The sequence below is a fragment of the Ciconia boyciana genome, chromosome 6, assembly GCF_034638445.1.
Source record: "Ciconia boyciana chromosome 6, ASM3463844v1, whole genome shotgun sequence".
Taxonomy (NCBI): domain Eukaryota; kingdom Metazoa; phylum Chordata; class Aves; order Ciconiiformes; family Ciconiidae; genus Ciconia; species Ciconia boyciana.
The window spans coordinates 27,397,570-27,420,092 of NC_132939.1; the positions used below are offsets into that span (position 1 = coordinate 27,397,570).

General features: G+C 36.3%; 1 protein-coding gene across 1 annotated transcript in view; it reads left to right on the forward strand.

Annotated features, from left to right (window-relative positions):
* Window positions 1-22,523, forward strand: part of MYBPC3 (myosin binding protein C3) — a 64,883-nt gene that overhangs the window by 36,776 nt on the left and 5,584 nt on the right. Inside the window, exons 21-30 of the mRNA XM_072864264.1 lie at window positions 115-192; window positions 1,423-1,582; window positions 2,759-2,863; window positions 5,574-5,762; window positions 7,828-7,962; window positions 9,189-9,356; window positions 10,716-10,804; window positions 15,553-15,748; window positions 20,995-21,134; window positions 21,903-22,062. Coding sequence (XP_072720365.1) covers window positions 115-192; window positions 1,423-1,582; window positions 2,759-2,863; window positions 5,574-5,762; window positions 7,828-7,962; window positions 9,189-9,356; window positions 10,716-10,804; window positions 15,553-15,748; window positions 20,995-21,134; window positions 21,903-22,062 — 1,420 coding nt within the window. The remainder of the gene's footprint in view (window positions 1-114; window positions 193-1,422; window positions 1,583-2,758; window positions 2,864-5,573; window positions 5,763-7,827; window positions 7,963-9,188; window positions 9,357-10,715; window positions 10,805-15,552; window positions 15,749-20,994; window positions 21,135-21,902; window positions 22,063-22,523) is intronic.

Sequence of the window (22,523 nt, forward strand, 5' to 3'; positions counted from 1 at the left end):
TAGTCAAGCCCCGTAACAAACCTATGGACTCTTCTCCTCCGTCTTGCAGAAACAGCTTTACTGGTCTGCTCAGAAAGACTTAGATGACTGTCTGTGGTTTCTTTGCTTATCTAGAAAAGTGACCTTATTCGAAGCAATGATGATTCCATGACTCCCTCAGAGAACAGCAGTGATTTAAATACTGATAGTAAGGTAAGTTCCTTATTATCTATGCAGACACACAAATATGCTTAGTGTTTTCCAGATAAAAGTTCCTATTCAGAAGGAAATAAAATTAAAGCATATAGCACATCAGGCCCAACATCCTGCCTCACAATAGTGATTACCAAACACTTTGAACGGGCACAAGAGCTCCAGTGAGTAATTTTAGAGTAAGATGCTGATCGAGGAAATCTCTTTCTAATCACCATCACATGGTGGCTGGATTACAAGGAATCAAAACAGTTATTTGAAAACTCTTTTTAATGTATTTGTGAATGTTTATCCCTTCTCCCCCTCCCAACATGTAAGCTTCAATAATAACTACAGGAAAAAAAACCTAGGACAAAATCTTACAGGACAATGGGTCAAGAGAGTGGACTATGTATGTACAAAACAGTGAAAGAGGATTCATTTTCCAACAAGTTTCCTTTTTGTCATAAATAACTTTTTTATTTTGATAGAGTAAAAAATATTTTACATTTATTATGCAACAATAAACCTTTCTCAGGGTTAGGATTCTGCTGTACTAGTCACTATTTAGGCACATATGCTTTCCAATGTTTCCTGTTCTAAGTCTAAAGATATGTGGGCACATGAAGAAGAAAGGAGTGTGTTATAAATGCACAGTAAAGTTGTGCTCATTATGCTTAGACCTCAGCTCAGAAAAGAGTAGAAAGTTACTCCATATGACATTCCTGAGTGACAGAAATCACACTAATGCCATTAACAGTTACAAGAAACATGGTAAATTTTTTAGAGGGAAATTGTTCAAATCCATGTTATCTGATGCCAAACGTACATACTGTTGATCAGGAACGTTTGCTCAACCATTTGAATTTGAATTTGCAAACCTTCTTGAATTTACACAGTACCCAACTGTTACCCATGAAACTCTTTCAGTTGATACTAGCAGTTATCCCAAGTAGGAATTTGAGGAAGTACTTAGTACCTTCTTTGAAACGTAACTGGGTATGTGTAACTAGCAATGAATCTTAACAACCTGCACGCTTTCAGAACCAATTTTCCCAAACGTTATTTATGTGAGCCACTTAGTCTGTATTTTCTGTCTTCTACATACAAATAGAACTTGAAATACTTTACAGCTTTTCAATATGTTTTATAATATTCAATGATTTGAAGATTTTCACCAGCTTACATACAGGCTCATCAGGCTGTCCCTGGCACAACTTACAATGACTTTATCTGTTTCACTGCCCACAGCTGCTGTTTGAATCTGAAGGCAGAGTTCGTGTGGAGATGCATGAAGACCACTGTGTCTTCATCATTGAAGGAGCAGAAAAGGAGGACGAGGGAGTATACAGAGTTATAGTTAAGAATCCAGTGGGAGAAGATAAGGCTGATATCACAGTCAAAGTTATTGGTAAGTGAAGGAAGGAAACAACGAGGGCATGAAAGCATCTTGAGTTCACTGAAAATCACCCTTCCCTGAAACTGAGGCAAGTTCTGACTTTAGGTTTAGAAAAACAGAAGATCATAAAGGCAGAAATAACTATCAATCACAAAATTTGGCAGAAGTATTTTTCACAGGTAGTTGCCTTCTGTGTGAAAAGGTAAGAGAACTACCCCCAGTAGAAATCCATGTATTTCCTTTCTATGTATTTCCAGTTTCAGGTGATCCATTCATGTTTGAGATACAAAAAACTTCTTGTCATTTTGTTGTGGTTTATGTTTTTAAACAAAGATTACTTTATTCTGTAAGCGGTAAGTGGTTAATGGAAGAAAGAGACATAATGTATCTGACATAAGATAAACAGATTGCCACTATGAGTCACAGAAGAGCCGGGGGGAATATGATTTTGAGTCAGTAATATTTATAATTTTTTTTCATATTTAACTTGTTTATACCCTGCCACACATACAACAAAAGGTCAGGTTGTAAGCAAACTTAGAAATGATAAAAGAAAATTATTTTCACCTACCATATTAAAATTTTGAATTCACTGCTTAGGTGAATACTAAGTCTCTTTTCATCTTTTATAAATCCTAAGTCAGAATATTTACTACAAATATCTCCAAAATAACAAAATATGTGGGACATGCAGCCATTATATTCTGTTATATAAAGCCATTTATATAATAGATTATAAAGCCATTCTATTACATAAATGCCATTCTATTATATAAAGCCATTCTATTATATAAAGCCATTCTATTATATAAAGCCATTATATTCCATTATATTCTCATTATATGAAGTTTATTCTAGAGAAAATAGGAAACCCTGGAGCAAGCCTCTTCTTACAGAACAAAATTACGTTGTTACCTTACATTTTTACAAAAGGTTGATTATGTCTGGGAAGAACAAGGGAGCTGAATAATCAATGGTATTTAAAGGAAAACCAACCTAACATAGAAACATTAAAGAGCAGTATTCACTTTAGACTAAGATAATACATTCTTGATTGTACCTGCTGTTGCTCTCTGACAAAGCTGTATCAATACTATATGGAAAAAATGTTAAAGAAAAGTATTTAATTGACTTGCATATAGAAATTGAAACAGTAACAACTCTCATTCTTTCTCACACTTTCTTCAGATGTTCCTGACCCTCCAGAAGCTCCCAAGATCAGCAACATCGGAGAAGATTACTGTACTGTGCAGTGGCAACCTCCTAAATATGATGGTGGGCAACCAGTACTTGGTAAGGAGTGCTAAAATATAAAGTCCCCAGCAGCCTTGCCTGTATTTTGCTGCTCTTTTAAAATGGCACAGAAGGATTCTCTATATTTATTAACTCTAGGAAGGCTGACCCCCAGAAACTAACTACTCTAATATATCAAACCCTCAAACTGGTCTAGATTCTGGCCCTTCAATTTTAGGGAGAGGGTGCCCCCTACCCGTGCTACTTGAATCAGATAAATTTTTCAGCAAATAAGTTGCCAAAGCACAAGAAGGTGGTACCAAAAATCGTTAAAGCTAAACATTCTCATTCAAGACTGAAATTTTAGGTCAGTATACAGGCCTTTGGACTTACCTAGGAACACCAAAACAGATCTGAGGCCACCTCAGTCGTCAACTCCAGTCATCTGCAATCTCAAGCACTCATGCAATGCATGTTTCTTTTGGAAAACTACTTCATAATTCTACTTCATATACAACCACACACCACGCGTCACAAAGCACTTATCAGTCATTTTAATTGCCTTAAAATCTGTACTGAAAACTAGAGGCCAGAGTTATCATGCGGTACAGGAAATAAGCAGAAGCGATCAAGAATATCACCACTCACATGCACTGTTACGCAAACCTTTCATGGGGTCTCATGTACTTTTTATATTACTAAAGCAGTATCTTCATCTATCGTACATTCTGTGCATTTGGGGAAATAATCTGCTTTACCAAATGTCACTAATAGTACCAGTATTGTCTTTTTACCTCCTTTTTACCTTTTTTTTTTTTTTAAATTACGAGTCTGGTATGCCACAGTGAGGAAATGTCTCAGTTCTGACAGGAAACTATGCATATCTAAAGTGGCAGAAAAACAGAAACTGAGTTTCTGAAACTTCTCTCAGTCTCACAGACCCTGGTAAAGGGAGAAAAAAGCAGGAACATGTCAAAGGAACCATAGGTTCTTTGCTTACAGCATTTAACCCTGTTTAAAAGCTACTGAAAACAAGCATGCCAGGAGTAACTTTATACATTAGAAGTGATGATGCAACCTGTCAGCTCAAAGGTGCTTCCACCACTCATTTCCCAAAACATTCTGTAGGCTCCCATGCTCTTCTTGCAATTCAGTGTAGACAGGAAAGGCTGTGGATGCATGATGTCTGTGCCTGTAACAGGCATCAAACATGTCAGCAAACATGCGTGTCGTTCTCCATGTCCCTTTAGACTCTGTAAGTGTGAATCATACTTCCCAGGTATACCAAAGGGACATCTGCAAGTTTGATAGCCACAACTTTTGTGAGCAGCAGGGACTGAATCACTGACCTACACAGCTCAATTGATAAGTCTTTACAATGTGTTTGCCTTAGACTTACTCTATTGTAGCTGACCACTGTTACAGACATATCCTCTGTAGACTATGAGTAGAAACACACACACAATATATACAAATACACGGTATGTGTAAATCACTATTCAGTGTATTTTCTGATTATTCACTCCATAGTAAAAGATGAATAGCTTTCAAAACAAAATCTGTTTAAAAGAAGTCTACATGCATCACATCCAGGCATGCTATCTGCAACACAGAGAAGCAGCAGAAATTTAATATAGCTAGATGGAAAGAAACAGTTGATAACTCCTTTGTAGTAGGCCACTGGAAAATAATTTCTATAAACATTTCCAATGTGATATACAACCATCCTCCATATTAAGCATCAAGAATCATAGATTCCATTTCCAGTTTGGGGAAATGAGAAGTTTATCTTTTAAACTGATAACGCAGCCTGACTTAATCATTCTTAAAAACAGCATGGTAATGTGGGAAGGCTGTGGATGTTGAGGGGTGAGAGGGATGTACTAAAGACCTGGATTCTGGGCATACAGACTACATCTAAGCTATACTACAGATTTGTTCTGCACTGCGTCCAGCTCTCTTGGTTCTCTGTAATCATACAGGTTCACTTTCCCTCCCAAGGGATTCAGAGCAAGAAAAATGGTGCGTGGCCAGGACTCACTCCACTATAGGGCTGAAGCAGAGCTGCGATCTGCACTGTCTGGGAAGCACTCCACAATTCCACCACTTAGCAATGGACACAGAGATCTAACATAAGTTATTTGATAAATCATTTAAAAAAAAAACCCAAAACAAAGGGAAGTGTCAAACTGTTCTTCCAACTAATTTTTTGCTTTGGGATTTATGCTGTTAGTCAAGATTAGTGAATTGCAGCAGAATATAAGAAAGAAATTAATTTTTTAACTCTATGTCTTATCTTACACATTTCAAGGCAATTTCTCCTTCACTGAAAGGGCTTTCTGTTGAACTGCTGTGCCTCATGCATTTCTCTGCTATTAGGAGTGAATGACCGCATTCTCACCAGAAAGGATCTACCATTTAAGCCAGCTCTGCTAGTATCTCTATTATGAATACATCTAAATACCATACTAGTAGTGTATAGCATGCAAAATGTGCTTAAAGCCTAATAGCAGACAGAGACAATTCTAAATAACTTCTACTCTGGAAAGTATAATTGTTCAGGTAAGAATGTCAGACAGAAGGAAAGCAATACAAAAGGAAACTGCAGGAAAATATCAAAGCTTCACACAATTCAGTTATACGCAATAATTCTGAATCACATTTGGCTCTTTTTATGCCGTTGGAAAAAGAAAAAAGGTGATTTTCTTTTTTCCTGCATGTGAGATAATAATTTGCAGTTCTTTTATATCATAAGAGCTATCGTTTCCAGGCTATATTTTAGAAAGAAAGAAGAAGAAGAGCTATCGATGGATGAGACTGAACTTTGACCTTTTAAAAGAGCTAACCTATGAAGCCAAGCGAATGATTGAAGGAGTAGTTTATGAGATGCGGATTTACGCTGTGAATTCTATTGGCATGTCCCGGCCAAGCCCTGCCTCACAACCCTTCATGCCAATTGGTGAGTTTTACCACACTCTGTATTATTTCTAGGACAAAACCAAGACAGGACAATTTTCACCTCTTGTCTTCAACTGCCCTTATACTAAAAAAGAATGTGTTAGGAAAGAGGCTCTCAACCATCTCTATATTCTGTATTTAATCAACTTGCCTTTGTAATCTTCCTCTTCTCTATCTCTTATTCCCCTTCCTGAGAACCACAAAGGTTCCAGTTTCATGAAATTGCTGATGAACTTTTAGTTGTTATAATTAGAAGTGTGAGAGTCAAGCTGGATCTGGAAAGGAAGAGAACTAATTGACAGAAATTGCCCTGTCCCTCTCAGTTTCTCCCATTCCCTTATGGGTGCAAATGTCATGGTATCCCATCCAGTACTCCCTTAATCCTGGCCTTCTCCATAGCTAAAAGGATAGCTGATTAAGAAAATATTTGAGGAATGATTTTCTATAAATAATCCTTCCCAACACAGCAGTTCAGTATTTCCTGCAGTCCCTGAGCAAGGAGCAAACTAAAGGAGTCCTCAGGACACCTGCCTGCTAAGAGCTTTAGAAAGAAGACCCACAAAAATACAAATAGCTGGAGTTTAAAATGACTAGAGTTGCTAAATCTACAAACATCAGCGAAGGGAAACAGCCTGCTGAAGGAGATAATGTAAAAACAGATGATGCAGTGAAGGGGTCAGAAGGAAAGGATGAACTGCAAGAAGGGTCTCTTAATTCTGGATTTCAAACACAAAACAGCTGGTCTGCAACAAAAGAGGGCAAACGAAAACCATCAAGCGGAGCTACTGAAAAAAAAGGTCCACAGTTTTCATGGGATAGGCAGAGTTTTACTTGATTAAGGATAAAGTTCACACTTACTGCTTCAGAGAAGAGGTTTGGGGTCTTGGTTGTGTACTGTGTGGTTGTGTATGCTCCAAACTGCCTTTGCCTCCTGTGTGCTGTTCACATTCCTTGCTTCCATTTGAATATGAAAAATTTTGACACAGCTACAGAAAGGAAAATATGGGTGATATTTTTTTAATTTTTTTTTTTTTTTACAATAACTTCAGGAACTAAGATAAATTTCAATCAGTTGTACAATTTATAAACCTGTGTTTAACTTCTTAGAAATATTTCATATATAAAGTATGTAAAATCTGTTATGTATATTCAAAAGATGTTCTGTTTATATACATATACACAGAGTATGCCAAACATACATTTCTTTAACATGATTGCTTTTATGCCATGTATACTAAATTTCATGTTCCAGCACTCTAAATGTTATTTTGAAAAAGTTATCTTTCTGTTTGCTTTTTGGAATCAATGATTTCACAGTAGCATTTGTCTGTATTTGGGATTCTCCAGTAAGGGCTTTTCTTGATTGTTTTTTAATTAGTAGATAACAATCATGCTTAAGAAGACTGAATTTAGCTAGTGGTCTTTCTGAACTATGGATTTAGAAAGAGCCATGACACTCCTGTTCTGAAAATATATAAAATAGCTATATCTAACCGAAGTGAAAATTTTTCATCCCCAAAATATTTTTTTCAGGCATGTCTCTATTATAAATGCGCAAATCAGAACTAGTGTTTCTGTAAACATGTAGTCATAACTTTTGGTCATTTTCTCCACTGTTAGAGGAAAATGAGTGAAGTCAAATTTAGCCACTGATGAATTTGGTCCTCTGACCATGTGAGTTTTATCTAATTACAATCAGGGTGTAAGTACAGCATACAAATTATATGCGTTTTTATTTCTAAACTTTTCTGCAGACTTCTGCTGACAATTTGACTCCCTTCTACAACTCTTCTTTTTTCATTGGCTTTTACTCATAAGGGAGTGTATGTGAATAGGAACTACTGTCTGAACCTCTTGTTCCCCTCCCTATTATAGGAATCTTATGCAGCACTTCTATTAAATGAAGTATTAGGTGTTACATTTTACAACTGAGCTTCAGCTAAATTTATTTTATTAAAACAGATACTAGTATGTAATTCAGCTGCTAATCACTCCTTCTATAGCCTTTGAATTCTCACAGTTATATTGCTATTTCTCAGAATTTACTTCTATGTATTTCCTTATAGCTCCTCCAAGTGAACCAACCCACTTTACAGTGGAAGATGTTTCTGACAGCACTGTTGCCTTGAAGTGGAGACCCCCTGAGCGGATTGGAGCTGGGGGATTAGATGGTTATATCGTGGAATACTGCAAAGATGGATGTAAGTAAGCACAAGTACTAGGCAGCAGCAACTGAACATTATTAAAATAGTACAATTGCAATAGCTTCACTGCAATATCCCAAGAGATTAACCATATCCAGTATCATTACATTTGAACTCCAGTCTACAACTAACATCCTTGCCAACCATCACCAGACTTACCATGACAAGACTGTAAAACCATGAAAGTCACATCAGCCATATCGTCATCTTCACAATCATAATAAATATTAATACCGAAAAGTACTACAAAAATACCAGTGCTGTTCTATAGTCAATACTATATTTTTGTAGCATTCACAAATTGCATATTCCTTAAAACCAATATAACAACATGACTGTAACAACATCAGTCCAACTTTCAAGTAACTGTTACTTTATCTCATTTAATACTTGTGGTCTGATAATAAAGAGTATAACTGCACCATATTTACAACACTCAGTTTACTGTGATGCTGCAACATAACATTTATGTCATAAAAATCAAATAACAAATTTATAATCACTTCAATCATGAAATTTTCTCTGACACTAAGCTCAATTGCCATATAACCTAAACTAGGGTTTTTACAAGGTATAATTTATCCAGAAAGAATTTCTAGTCTTTAATGAAATAGCATCATGTAATTACCAGAATCCCTATGTCATCGTCATAGAAGAGAAGTTTTATGAGTCATACTTCTGTGTCATTAGAATAACTAAGGAAGCCCTAAGAATTCTGTTCTACAATGTCAACTGAGAAGTAAATAATAGATTCCACCAGTTATGTGCTCTATTATTGTTTTCAGCGTATGTGGCTCTCACCAATCTGTTTGGACACCCACAGGAGATATATTCTTATTCCAAGAAAAAATTAAATTAAAGCTTTACTTTCTTGCTAAAAATACTTCCAAAATTCTCTCCCTGCCCCCTTGCTAATGAAAATAAATGTAGAGAAGCCCCACAGCTCTAAGCTCCATAAAACAGAATGTCAAAGGAACTACCCAAAGATGATTCCCTTACCTTTAGCTATTATGAATAAACAAAGTGTATACATTCCTTAACTCCATGTGTAAACACATTTTCTAGATCCAGAATTCTTTTTCAAGCTTAGTTTATTCCCTTTCAAGTGTGGTATTGCCTGTTAAATTCATTTCACTCTAACACAAATTTACTTTCAATTGTAGACAAGGCATCAGTTTGGAAAAATAATATATTATTACAATATGCAAATCCTGTACTTGCAGCTACAGAATGGATTCCAGCTCTTCCTGGCCTAACAGAGCGCACATCTGCACTGATTAAAGACCTGGTCACAGGGGACAAACTTCATTTCCGTATAAAGGCTATAAACTTGGCTGGTGAGAGTGGAGCAGCAATAATCAAAGAGCCCATTACTGTTCAAGAGATCCTGCGTGAGTATCTAGACTGAATAAATCTTATTCATCTGTTTCCTCTGGTCAAAATTCTAATCATGTACACATGCAGAAAAACTGGGACTGACAAGCCTGTGCTGCCTTCTGAGAATAACACCCAAACAGCTCTTTCACTTTGAGGAGGCGCCCAATATCTTTTGATTCTGAGAACTTTACTATACTGTCCAGGTCTTATATTTCTAAAGCATAGCTCTTAAAACAAAATCCTACTTCTTACTTTCAAAATATGGACATTTCACCTCTTGTAATGGCACTGCCAGAATTTGAGAGACACATTTTTTAATATTTAGCTCTCTGCTGGAAAACCTGTTGTATTACTGCAAAATGATCATGTTGGCTACGGCAAGAGATCTATTTAAATAAAAGCAGATATCTGTGCTTGATTGTCCTAGGTTATTAATTAACACCCTCTGTATCACTCAACAGCAGTAGATTATAATTCATTTGACTGGAGTCCAAAAGATATCAGGAGAGCTGCTAATAGTGGATTCCTCAACCTTGACTCACACAAAGTGTCTGCCAGAGTCTGACTGACAGTAAAATGACTGTAAATGAAACAAAGTTGTAATGCATCTCAAGACCAAATGGACATGAAGACAGATACTCAACTGTATGTTAAGAAATTCTTTCTGTAAATGACTAGGAAAAAAATAAGGAACACATGGAGAACATAGAAAGTTTTCCAGTGAGGTAGAGGAAAGCGGGGACTAGATGAAAAAACATGCACTAAGGTCCTCTTTTTGTTAGTGAAAAGTAAGCTGCTACAATGGGACCCCACTCCTTCTACCTCAAAGAAAGAACTATAACTGAGTGACTGTAGAAAGGTAAAGGAAATTGATTGCTCTACTTTCTGAGTAAGTCCATAAATATCTGCAAATGGCAATTTACATGGAGCTGCAGTATCAATATAGCAATAAATTAATCACAGTCTATAATCACTCTTTTACTCCAATACGCCCTTTGTCCCATCCCTTCTATTGAACTGATAAAGTTCTCCAAAGAAACAAAGTCCACATAGAAGGCTCACATCCACAGAAGTCACCCAAATCTGGCATTTCAGATGCAACACAGTTTCACAAATCCTGCTGTCATTGAAACCTGCTCAGTTGTAAATATATAACTGAGATTTGCCACTAAATTTGTATCCAGTAGTCAAATACATTTGAAAGGATTTAGAGAATTAACTACTCCCTAACTGTATAAACAGTGTTTGCACAATTTTCTTATGCTTAGAAGTATCCAAGCCTCTCCTCTTTGGTGTTTTGTCTTATTTGTGCTATAAGTAATATTCCAAATTATCAAAAGCTTTGTATTTAATGTACTAATGCTTAACTGCAGAGCGTCCCAAAATCTGGTTGCCACGCCATCTCAGACAGACTCTGGTGAAGAAAGTGGGCGAGACAATAAATATTGTGATCCCTTTTCAGGTATGTATCAGTTTCTATTTTGTCATGGTTATTTATCATTACGTACCTAAAGTAGTTTCCCTTATGCAAGTTCCTATTGCTTCATTCCTTAAGCAGTATTACATAAAGTATGGCTGGTGATTTAAAAGACCCTCTCAAACATTAAAGAAAGGGCGGGGGAGGAGGAATCACTCTTCTTTCAGTCACAATTTTTTTACAGTCACAGTTTCTTCCATAATCCTTCCTTTTGGGGAAGAAGAAAACGTAAGTGCTGTAAATAAGTGCAAGCCCATTCTTGCTTATTAACCATAGGATGCATCTTAAAGAGAGAAGTACACAAAAGTGTAAGAATTCAACCAACTACTCTTCCGGAGCCAAGGTACATGATGTTACCGGGCAACTTCTTTGCCAAAACTGTGTATGTTCATTTCTGAAAGGCTAACTACAAAAATTAGAGTTTGTACATAACCAGAATATCCCAATTGGCCCTATATAGAATCTGTGTGTATACAAAGAATATCCTGGGTACTACTGTACATAAGGTCAAGGTGTAAAAAACAGCATGCCAAGGATTATCAAGAGTGCATGCATGTAACTACACATGCCACTATGGCATGCACAAAATTGCTAAAATATACACACTGACTGACCTAACCAGTTACCCTGTCTTTGCATTTTCTACAGCTGTATAAGCAACTATAATGACTGCTCATAAAACACCACATGCATTTTTTCAGATGCAAGACTACTATCAATACAGTGCAAGAATTAGTGTGTGAAAGGAAAAGGTTTTCTGAGTGAAACATGGGAAAAGAAATTGGAAATTGCAGATTCTGGCTCTGACAGAGATATCCTCAGTAATAATAGATATATCATTTAATCTAGTCCTCATTTATAATTTGAAGAAACTAAAATTTCTCTGCTGTACAGGGTTGACATTTATGAAAATGTCATCACTGTTATTAGTGAAGAGTTTTGAAATTCTCATGTAAAAGATGCTGGAGATATGCAAAACTTTTTTTCAGCAAGGGAGACATATATGTTTGGGCAGTACCAGCAGGAAGGAGGGAATCTATATAAGAGCAAAATCTATGTAAAATAAAATATACATGTCTTTTGCCCTGTGGTTACTGGGTTACATGAAAAGTTGCTTTTTCGCAAAGACATATCTAATCAGTAAACAGTTGCAAACCAATACGTGGAGTAACTGCCTTGAATTGCATGCTTGCACGACTTCGACATAATCACATGCTTATTTTTTTCTTTCACGTTTCTTATCTCCAAAATTACTAAAATGGCTCCTTCCCTGAGGTCTAGCCACATGCAAAATTCAAGATTTTGCATCTGATATTTCTGAGTTATGTAAGTCTTAAAAAAATTAAATTAAACAAACAGATATTTTTCTGCTTTGATGTCTGAGCTGAAGAAAATTTGCACAAAATTAACAAGCTGTCCCATAAGCAAAGGAACTGATAAAGCTTGGCGTTTTATAGATTTGTGTCTTATGTCCCCTATATCACCATCTTCCCAGTAATAACCCACCTCTTTTTCTTAGAACAGCCGCATTGCAATATTCCCAGAGATTTGCCAGTTCTCTGCCCTACTCCCCTAGGTAGTCCCTGCTGACATGTCCTCAGTTCCCTGGGCCAGAGGAAGTACATGTAGCAATTAATCCAGAGCTTCGCTTATCCTGCCTGGTCATGCAGCTGTTGCCAAACAAAACAGATAGAAGGAAAAGGAAAAGTCTTCCCTGACTTTTCCTCAGCAGGGACACGAATTGAGGTTTCAGTATTTCACCCTGTCATCAGTTTTCACAAAACTGTATTAAGCTAATCTTAGAGATTTCTAGTGCACTGTCAAATTCAGCTGAAATGAACCAACTGATTGAAAAGTTGAGTAGCTGACTGACAGACAAATCATGTATTGGTATAAACTCTTGTCTCCTGAAAGGTAAGGCTAACAAAAAATGCTAAAATCTATCCATCAACACCAAATTTTAGCCTGAGAACAAAACCAGAGGATTTTAATTAAAGAGGTATTTTTTGAGTTAATTAAATTTGTAATAGTGTTGAATTGCAGCTATAGCTACAATTCTTAATACTGCAAAAGCTATTTAGAATACACAAAAATTAGGATCTTTCAAAAAAAGCGAAGGAAAAAGAACATTTCACTTTACATTTTGAAAACGTTTAAATCACTGACCATTTCTATTGAAGAAAAAGACTCTAAGTAGATATGATTGCAATCTTCAAATTACAAAAAGGATATAGGAGAAAATACATAAATACTGGAATTACTGTGAACCCTGAGCTAGGCAAAATATTATTTAACTAAAGTGTAAGTCAGTGTCTTCTACTATTTACAGTTTCTGTGTAACCCTACCAGTGACCTCTGTGGTCACTACTGTGTCATTTAACACTGAAATCCTACTAAATACCTTGTCAAGGTATCCTGGGCTAAATGTTATTTGCAAATCTATTCAAATCTTTAGATTAAAATGTACAGAAAAGACCAAGTACAACATTATTACTCACCCTTTTTCTGCTGAGTGCATTAAGCAGGTGGGACATTCTGCTGAAAGGAAGGGAATCAACATATTCTTGTTTCAAAATTAACTACATGGGCACATGATTGAAGGGATATTATGTGCTATTTGTGGATAAAGTTCACAGTAATACTGAGTAGTCTTCTTGCCCATCATATGTTTGTGAATATAAACATCTAAAAGCATTTAAATTCATTCTCCCCTGGCAGTAAACTCCCTGAAGTTTCTCTGGTGTGCTATTTACCCACTGTGTCACTCACTGTTCTCTCTCAGATTACCTATTACACATTGCAGAAATCCAATCCTCTGAGATATGTATTAGGAACATGCTTTCTATCTGTTTATGCTTTTCACAGTCTATAAATGTAAGAGTATATGAAAAACAACACTTTGAAAACTTGCAATCTTTCACTGGCACTCATAGCACCTCAAAAAAGGAGGTGCTGTGAGAGAACATAGCTGATCAACCACACTAGAACACCAGCAGTAGCAAAGCTTGATTTATAAGGGGAAAAAAAAACCAAACAAAAACACAAAACAAAAAAAAACCACAAAAAACCCCCCCACACCCTTTTATTTGTTCAATAATTTCTACTATACCTTCCAGCTGAAGAAGGGAAGCCATGTCTTCCTCTAATAGGTTTTTGTAAGGGTTTTATGAAATGAGACCAGTGTGAAGGTACACTAGAACTGGACAAAAAAATCTTGTATCTAATCTTTCAGATCTAGAGGCCTGAGGTGGCTATACTCCTTGGCAGAAGCCAGTAGGAAAATCAGTTACCAGATTGTGAAAATGGAAGATCCAAAATCTTTGCTCATTCAAGGTTTATTATCAGCCTTGATGTAAAATCAATTACAATATATCTGATGATTTAGATGGCAGAGAAAAGAGCATCTATTAATGAATAGCAATTTCTAGGTGTTTTAGAAGTCCTTTAAGTGTAATTTTGGATGGATCTTGGCCTGACTCTTATAAAATAAGTTTTTTTCTAATACCAAAGAAAAACAAAATGATGCTGCACAGACTTTCTGAGCAAATACCAAACAAACCTGAAACAAAGGTGCAGCAAAGCACAAAGATTTATTTTTATTCTGCCTACCTTTAGGCACCTAAACCAAGAGTCTGAGTATCCTAATCTCCTTCTGTAGCCTAAGGAAAAAAGATACAGGCTTACAGAGTATGTTCCAGACACCTAGTGAATTGAGGAGTCTTCTAGAGGTGCTTTCTCTGCTGTTTACTAGAGGCGGAGGGCAGTATGTGTCCTAATTTCAGTGCCTTAGACTTCAGTTCCAGGGCAGCCTAAGCAGATCTTACTGGTGGCTTGGATGGTCTCACTTTCCCTCCCCACCCAATTGAGCTACTCCTGGTATTCATCTAGTCCTGTGCAGCACTGTTTCACCATGTTAATCTGGCAGAAACTTAAAAAGACCCACAGAGTTATTTTCTGCTAGATTGACTATAAAGGCAGCTAATAAATATGATACGGCTCTTTTCTGTTTTCTTGGGATTCTTGGTTTGGAGCTGTACTGTGGAAGTAGTACTCAAACAACTTTTGAAGAACGAAATATTATCTACCAGTTTTCCTGGAAATGGCTGAGTGACAGTGATGAAAACCACAGATGTCTTACTGGTTCCACAACATCATTTTCCATGGGTGTAGCAACACTGACTGCTTAGGTTGACAGTCAGCAAACCAATTTTCGCAATGCAGAAAGAATTATACAGTAAGTTTCACATCCCGAGACTTCAAGATTATAACAATTTTTCAAAATATCTTAAAAATGCCTGGGGATAGAGAATCAAATGTTTTAAGAAAAGGAGGAGAAGGGGGAAAAAAGCTAATAAACTCCTCAGATATTAAAGACTTCTGTTACTTAATAATAATCAGAGCAAGCTGGATGAACTGTTGGCTTCACAGATGCCTGGGAAAGAGTACCAGAGCAGCACAAGTACATTGTTTCTGGATTTGTTCTCAATATAATTTCAGTCTCTTCTCTAAGTGTAACTAAATAGCATCCTCAGGGCATGGTGCCACTAAACCACACAGGTGGGAGCAAATATTTGTCTGCAGGAAAACAGAAATTTGAAAGTATTTAGAGAGTTTACTATCTCAACTCTGCATATTAAATTAGGGTTTCTAGACTTATAGATCACTAAAAAACAGAAAAATGAAAAATGGAAATCTATTATAGCCTAAAAAAATAATCCTTTTTTTCTCTTCAGGGTAAACCAAGACCCAAAATCATTTGGATGAAAGATGGTCAAACTCTAGACTCCAAAGATGTGGGAATTCGGAACAGCAACACGGACACAATCCTTTTCATCAGAAAGACAGAGCTTCATCACTCGGGAGTATATGAAGTCACTCTTCAGATAGAAAACATGACTGATAAAGTTGCAATAACAATGCAAATCATAGGTGAGAACCTGACAACATCAAAATTAAGCATATCATACAAAACAAAATAGTGGCCATAGTGAGGCAATCTGAAGATCTAACTACCTCAGAATCCCTTCTCTCACAATGGTTGATAGCAGATGACTAGGTCAAAGCTCAGAGCAGGGCTAGCATGTCACTTTATTTTCTTAGTATATTTTCCCAGCTTGAAATGATCTGTTTCCTAGAGACTTTCAGAGGGAGAGGCATTATCTTTGTGTCCCATAGCTCTTGAGGGATTTTTTTCTTGCATGATTTTATCCAGTCAGGTTTTTAATCCAGGTTTAGTTTCAGAATCTAAATATCCTTTTGTAAGGAATTTCAGTTTAAGTGCATGTACAACTACTTATTTGGTTTGATTTGAGTCTCTCTCCTGATAATCTCATTTGGTGTCCATACAGTTTTGTATCAGGAAAAACATGAATAATCATTTATTCACCTTTTCCATGCTACTCATGATTTTACAGCCTTCAGTCACACTCTCCTCAGTCAACTTTCTCAAGTTTTAGACTCTTTCTTTGTTTATTTTCAAAAAGATGTAATTCCATATCTTTGATCATCTTTATCGCCCTTCTTTCTACCACTTTGACAGTGATAGAAAGAATTTGACAGTTCTGGTGTTCTTGGGAATAGCCATATTGTCCTCAAGGAAGGAAATACGAATCCTGGAACAGATATACTCTTATGGGGTTTCTTCAGCAGATAAGGACAGTGAAGATAAAATCACTGCACTAATATATCTCTACTGTTCTGAGAATTAGAAATGACAACAAGACACAGTCCTGTGAACTTGAAAAATTCATGTTTAATGCCTTACTCTGTTAAGACTGTCTAGTTAGCTTGAGGCTTAGTGGAGGCTTACTCTCTATTATACAATTTCTAGTCTCTTTTCCAGTGTCATTTTAAAGGAATGCACTGACAAAGTCTCAGAAACTTCCCTTGGGATTTTGTGAGATATATTCTGAGATCTGCCTACTCAGATTTCATTAATGTTCAGCAGAGCTCTTCTATATCTCCTCATTACAGCTCTATGTAACATTCTTGACAACTGTTTTTATTTCTCTTTTCCCACACTTCCGTACTGTCATCCCAAATTTCCTCCAATGTATCAATACAATTTTAGAATATGTATTTTGGCACAAAAATACTATTTAAACATAACTCCTAATACTTTGGAATTAAAGATATAATGATGACTGTATTCTGCTTAAAGTTTTATAAGATAATGTTGGCAGAATGGATATGCAGTGGTGCCAACAGCAAACAAGGCATAACAAATTGGAGCAAATATGTCTTAATACCATCAGCTGCTTCTGCTCAAGAGGATGGCTACAGTTCTGCAACAGCAAAATAAGTAAATGGCAGCTAAAACAAAGTAATCCCAAAGGACTCAGATAAAGGGGAGTAGTGCGCCCTACACACCAAGATACTCTTCTAAAACTGGTTAGTGACTCTAGATTCTAGCACATTCTTCTTACAGCATAGTACCAAGTATCTTCCACCCATTGTTTGGTGCTGTAGAAAGGCATAAAAACACATAACGTACCATTGTCAAAGACTTATTTAATATAGAATATGAATGGCTGAAAAAAAAACCCCAACTAATCTTATCACACAGATTAATACATGTCAGAGTTGGAGGACAGGTATTAAACTTTTTACTTCTTGGGCAGCTTGCTCAACTGAAAGGGAATAAATACATTTAATTTAATTCCTGGCCAAGAAGAGAAAGGGCTTGTAACATATGCAGATACTTCTGCAACCAAGGCATCTACTCTGATTCTTGATTCTGCAACTCTTTCATCAGAACTACCTCTTTTCAATTCTGCCAACAGCACTTTTTGCTCTCCAGATTTTATATTCTCTTGGCAGGAGAGAAATATGGATGATTCAGGCACTCTTTCTATACTACTAGTAATGCTTTAGGTGTTGTAGAATGGCATGCTGAAAAGCCAACCCAGCTTTCAGAGATATAATAAATCAATCGGTGATCTTTTGAGGTGTCTGTTCATCAGCTAACTTCCCTTGGCAAATGTCTACTTGATGAAGGAGTAATGCTTGTAGCTTCAGCCGTTATCTTTTTTGGAGTAAGGCAAGAACGCAGGTAACCAAAAGCTCTGCTGCTATGATGAGTCACCTGTCAGTTCCAAACAGAAGGAAACACTTCTATTACTGCCATCACCTGCCCTTATTGCCAAAATAGTTGCTGCAGTTTACTCGATAGACCTACAAAATATGGACTTTTACTATGGGAATACAGTATATTTCAAATACTTATAGAAAGGTCTTAGATAATGAAAATATCTCCGATCTCTGAAACATACAGTTCTCTCAACTTCTTTCCCCCTCTACATGAATCGATGAATGATGCTTTCCTTTATGCCTTCTATTGACCAAAACAAACCTCGTTCTATATTTTTAAATTTTTTTAACTGGAATTATGTATTGTTCTCATTATTTATTATTTGAAAATGTAAATTATCATTTCTTTTTGAAAGATAATTCACACTTTATCTCTTCTTCCCATTCTATAAAAATCAGTAATATGCAAAAATCCTCAGATGAGCTTGTGCTGAGGGTAGCAGAATATTTCCCCAGAATATAAATCCCCACTCTAACACAGTGTCCTACGGAAGAAAATAATTTGCTACAAGTACATCACTAGGATTAACTTTTTCCGTCCTCTATTCAAATTACCAGCTAGAGATGTACTGGTTAGTACTGAGAAAGGAATATTCTACAATTCTACAAAGGAATTTTGAATAGATATTCTTGCAGATTTCATTATCCCATCAAACCACAAAGAATATATAAACCCATTTAGCAAATTTATCCATCTCTACCTTTTGTAAGATTGTCCTTTACAAAGCCTTACAAGTATTGAGGCTTTCAGTACACTCTTTTTCTTTATTCCATATATACCACCATGGGTAGATGAAATAATTTATTAAAAATTAAAAAGGGATTATTTAATACATCATTGAGTTGTTATCACATTAATCTAACAGCAGGTTAAGGCTTAGGGTTTTTTTCTGTTCTTAATAAAGTCATACTCTGAAATTGTTCGCCCCCAAAATCATATCTATATGTATGTACATAAACACATACATAAGACTGTCTTAAACATATATATACACATATTCCTGAAGTCTAACTCTTCCCATAGATTACTGAATTAACAAATGACCTGCCATCCCATTGTTTTTAGTTTTGAAGGGAGGTTCCCAGATAATTGCTTTTAGGTAACTAGGAGCAATAAGGCAAAGGGTTCAAAATCCATCTGTCCAGTGAGGCGTCCCCAAAAAGTGTTCTTTTTTCTTTCATTGCACCTAAGACTGTATTTTTCTTCCATTTATCAATCTCTTCCTATAGTATTTATACCAACTACCATCACCAAGATCTCCACAGTTTTTGACAAAGCATTGTGTAAGCATCCCTTTAAAACAAAAAACAACTGTTGTGTAGATATAACTGTAAGTAAGCACACAGGAAAAATACTTGTAAAATTAGGCAGATGCTGTGGAAGGTTATAACAGTAGGTAGACTTGAAATAATTAACAAATTGCTGAACATCACATCTGTCTACTACTAGATTATAATACACTTACTCAGGGTTTGTAGAGCTGTGCCCACTGAGACTGTTGCAGTTTTCATACCCACACAGGTATTTGTATGTAGTATCCAAATTCGTCTCTTCAAATCATAATAGACTAATTGATTTCTGTATAATGAAGATAAAATCTAGACATATTTCTAGATGTGTTTCTTTTAAGTTGTTATTCAACATAACAACAAATACATTTCCACACCTTCATAAGCAATGTTGTTCATTTGACAGCACATTACCATTCCCTACTTCAGAAACAGGGAAGAAAAAGAAAGAGGGTTTTGCCTGAAGTTGGTAGCTGTTGAAAAACACAGATGATGGCAGCTTTTTCTCTGAAACTTTAGTGTAAGAGAGGAAGGAGGAGGACAATAAGTGGAATGAGAGCAATGAATTCCATATTCCCTATTGAACTTCACGGTGTTCTAGTTGGCAGCATTCTAGTTAGCAATTTGAAGGAGGACAAAAAGGGTTAAAGCTAATTATACAGCAGTCTTTGATTCCAAAGTATGCCAGTGAAAAGACAATTAGCACGTTATGCTTTGACATAGAAAGTTGCAGTTCCCCTAATAACAGTCAAAGGCTGGTTTATTACTGGTTTGCATATCTTTCTTTAAGGAATTAAATTACACACAATCTAGAATTACATTCCTTTGTGCTGTGCTCATCTCAAACCTACATCTGTCAGATTCTTACTATTTTCTTCATTTTTCCAGCTTAGCTACAAAAAAGGGAGACAGTTTCCATTGAGCTATCTAGAATGACCTCGAACTATCCTTCACTTAATCACAAGACCATCTACCCAGGCCTAATGATCATCTCCCCAATAGGCCCTGTAACTGTGAGCAACAACCTAGCATACCAAAAAGGGGAACTACCATCTTCAAGTTAAAACAGACAGGAATATTACTGAATAAATCTAATTTAAATGTTACAGCATTTGACTAAACAACTTCAGTATAAATATGAATGATCCTTAAAAGCAGGAAAAAAGAAAATTATTATAATTTTATAATATATATTCTTCTATATATTTCCAAGTATCTTAAGATAGACATAGACTTCTGTACCTCTTTGAGAGTTTGTTCTTTTTCTACTTATTGCAGAGAAACGCCACTAGTGGGCAAGCTAACAAGCACTGAGGCAACAGGAAAAAGAGGCAGGTATACTCCCAAATGGCCAGCCTTCCTTAGCGGAGAGGAATATATACCCAGTTGCCTTTGTTGTTTATATTACTCTCAGTGCACCTAAATGACTGAGAAATTGCACTGAGGTAACAAAGCAAGTAATACAACTGCAGTAAAAGAGTTAATCACACCCATCCAAACAACACAAACTTCTTATTCCATTTTAAGGAAGAGTTTGTCTGGTTCCTATGTTACTAATTCTACTGTGTTGTCTGTTTCTCAGTAGGTTTCAGGCCTCTCAGAAGAGTATTAAGAGGGTATTTGAAAATTTCCCAACTTTCCTGTTTACAGTTTCAACTTCACATAAATGAAGTGTATTGCTGTGGAACAATTCTAGATTGCTATCAAGTTCTATTTTTTCCCTGCATGGGAGGAAACGACAAATCTCTTAGATCTTGAACCAAAAGCTAAAGTTTTTTTTCATGTCTCCTCTGCAGACAAGCCTGGTCCTCCTCAGAATATAAAGCTTGTAGATGTTTGGGGATTTAATGCAGCCCTGGAGTGGACACCTCCACAAAATGATGGCAATGCACAGATCTTGGGCTACACAGTCCAGAAAGCTGACAAAAAGACAATGGTAAGAAATTGCACTGAGTCAGTGACTTTGTATGGAGTTTAAACTACTACCTGCTCTGGGAACACAGAGACTTGAGGAAAACAGCTGAATTCATTACTCTCAGTTGTGTGTCCAAGATGTTCTATGGCATATCGGAGGCAGTTAAACCTTGAAGAATAGAATCTAAAAAGAACCAAAAGGCTAAGTATAGAACTGTATAAAATGTCCTGTAGAAAATGTAAAAAAGAGAGACCTAGCCTGTCCTGTCTCTGGTGGTGACTGGACAGATAGCTCTACTCAGAAGGTGGAATTATATTTTTTATTTGGAATTATATTTTTCATAAATGCAGGGAAAACCTGAAGGGAAGGGAGGAAGAGTTAGACTTGAATTCAGATGCTGTGCATACTAGGGTATATACTGGGAGAGGTATATATGCCAGTCAAACTGGAAAACATCTTTCTCATGGAAGTCCCCATCAAGTAGTCATGTTCTGAGGACACATCCTGTATCAGGTTCCCCAGATATGAGTAGGGCAAAAATGTAAAGAGGGGTTTTTTTTTCCTCAAAATGCAAGTATTCATACACCTATCACACCACCCAGAAAACAAAAGTAAGAAAATAGATTAGCTGATCTTCACGGGCAGCAACATAATATTCATTTCACAGGCTAGTGCTAAACACCTGTCTACCTGTCTTTTCCTTGTAGCAAGAAGGATCTCTCCATACCAAAACTAGCACCACGTCTGACCTCTCATAGCAACTTTCTAAACAGTATAGTCTTGTTACAGGAATGGTATACAGTTTTTGATCACTATCGTCGCACAAACTGTGTAGTGTCAGACCTGATTATGGGAAACGAGTATTTTTTTCGAGTCTTCAGTGAAAATTTGTGTGGATTGAGTGAAACTGCTGCAACCACCAAAAATCCTGCCTATATCCAAAAAACAGGTAACATTCTTCAAAACAAAGATCACAAAAGCTGCTAAGTACCAGAATTAAAACATTGGTAAATAGAAAATACAGTATTACTACATGCACCACTAAAGATATTTTCACTCCTTATTAACTAGCACTTATAAAGTATTTTAGCATCAAGAGCCCTTATCTAGGCAGATCTCCTGTGCTAACAAACATTTGTTCAAAAATATTTAATCACACCGTCTTCCTAAACTATATTATTTTAAGAAAATAATACAACTGGGGGGTTATATTTACATTCTGGGGTTAAAAGTTTAAGATGTCTGTGGTGAAGACTTCCCCTGAAGACATATGGCTTTCATATTTTTAACAGAAGCTGAAAACCCATGATTGCCAGTACCTTTTACTTTAACTAAAGCATTAAACATGAGATGTGTTTTAGAGTGAAGTGAATTTAAAGATTTGTTATATCATTAATGCCATAGCTTTGA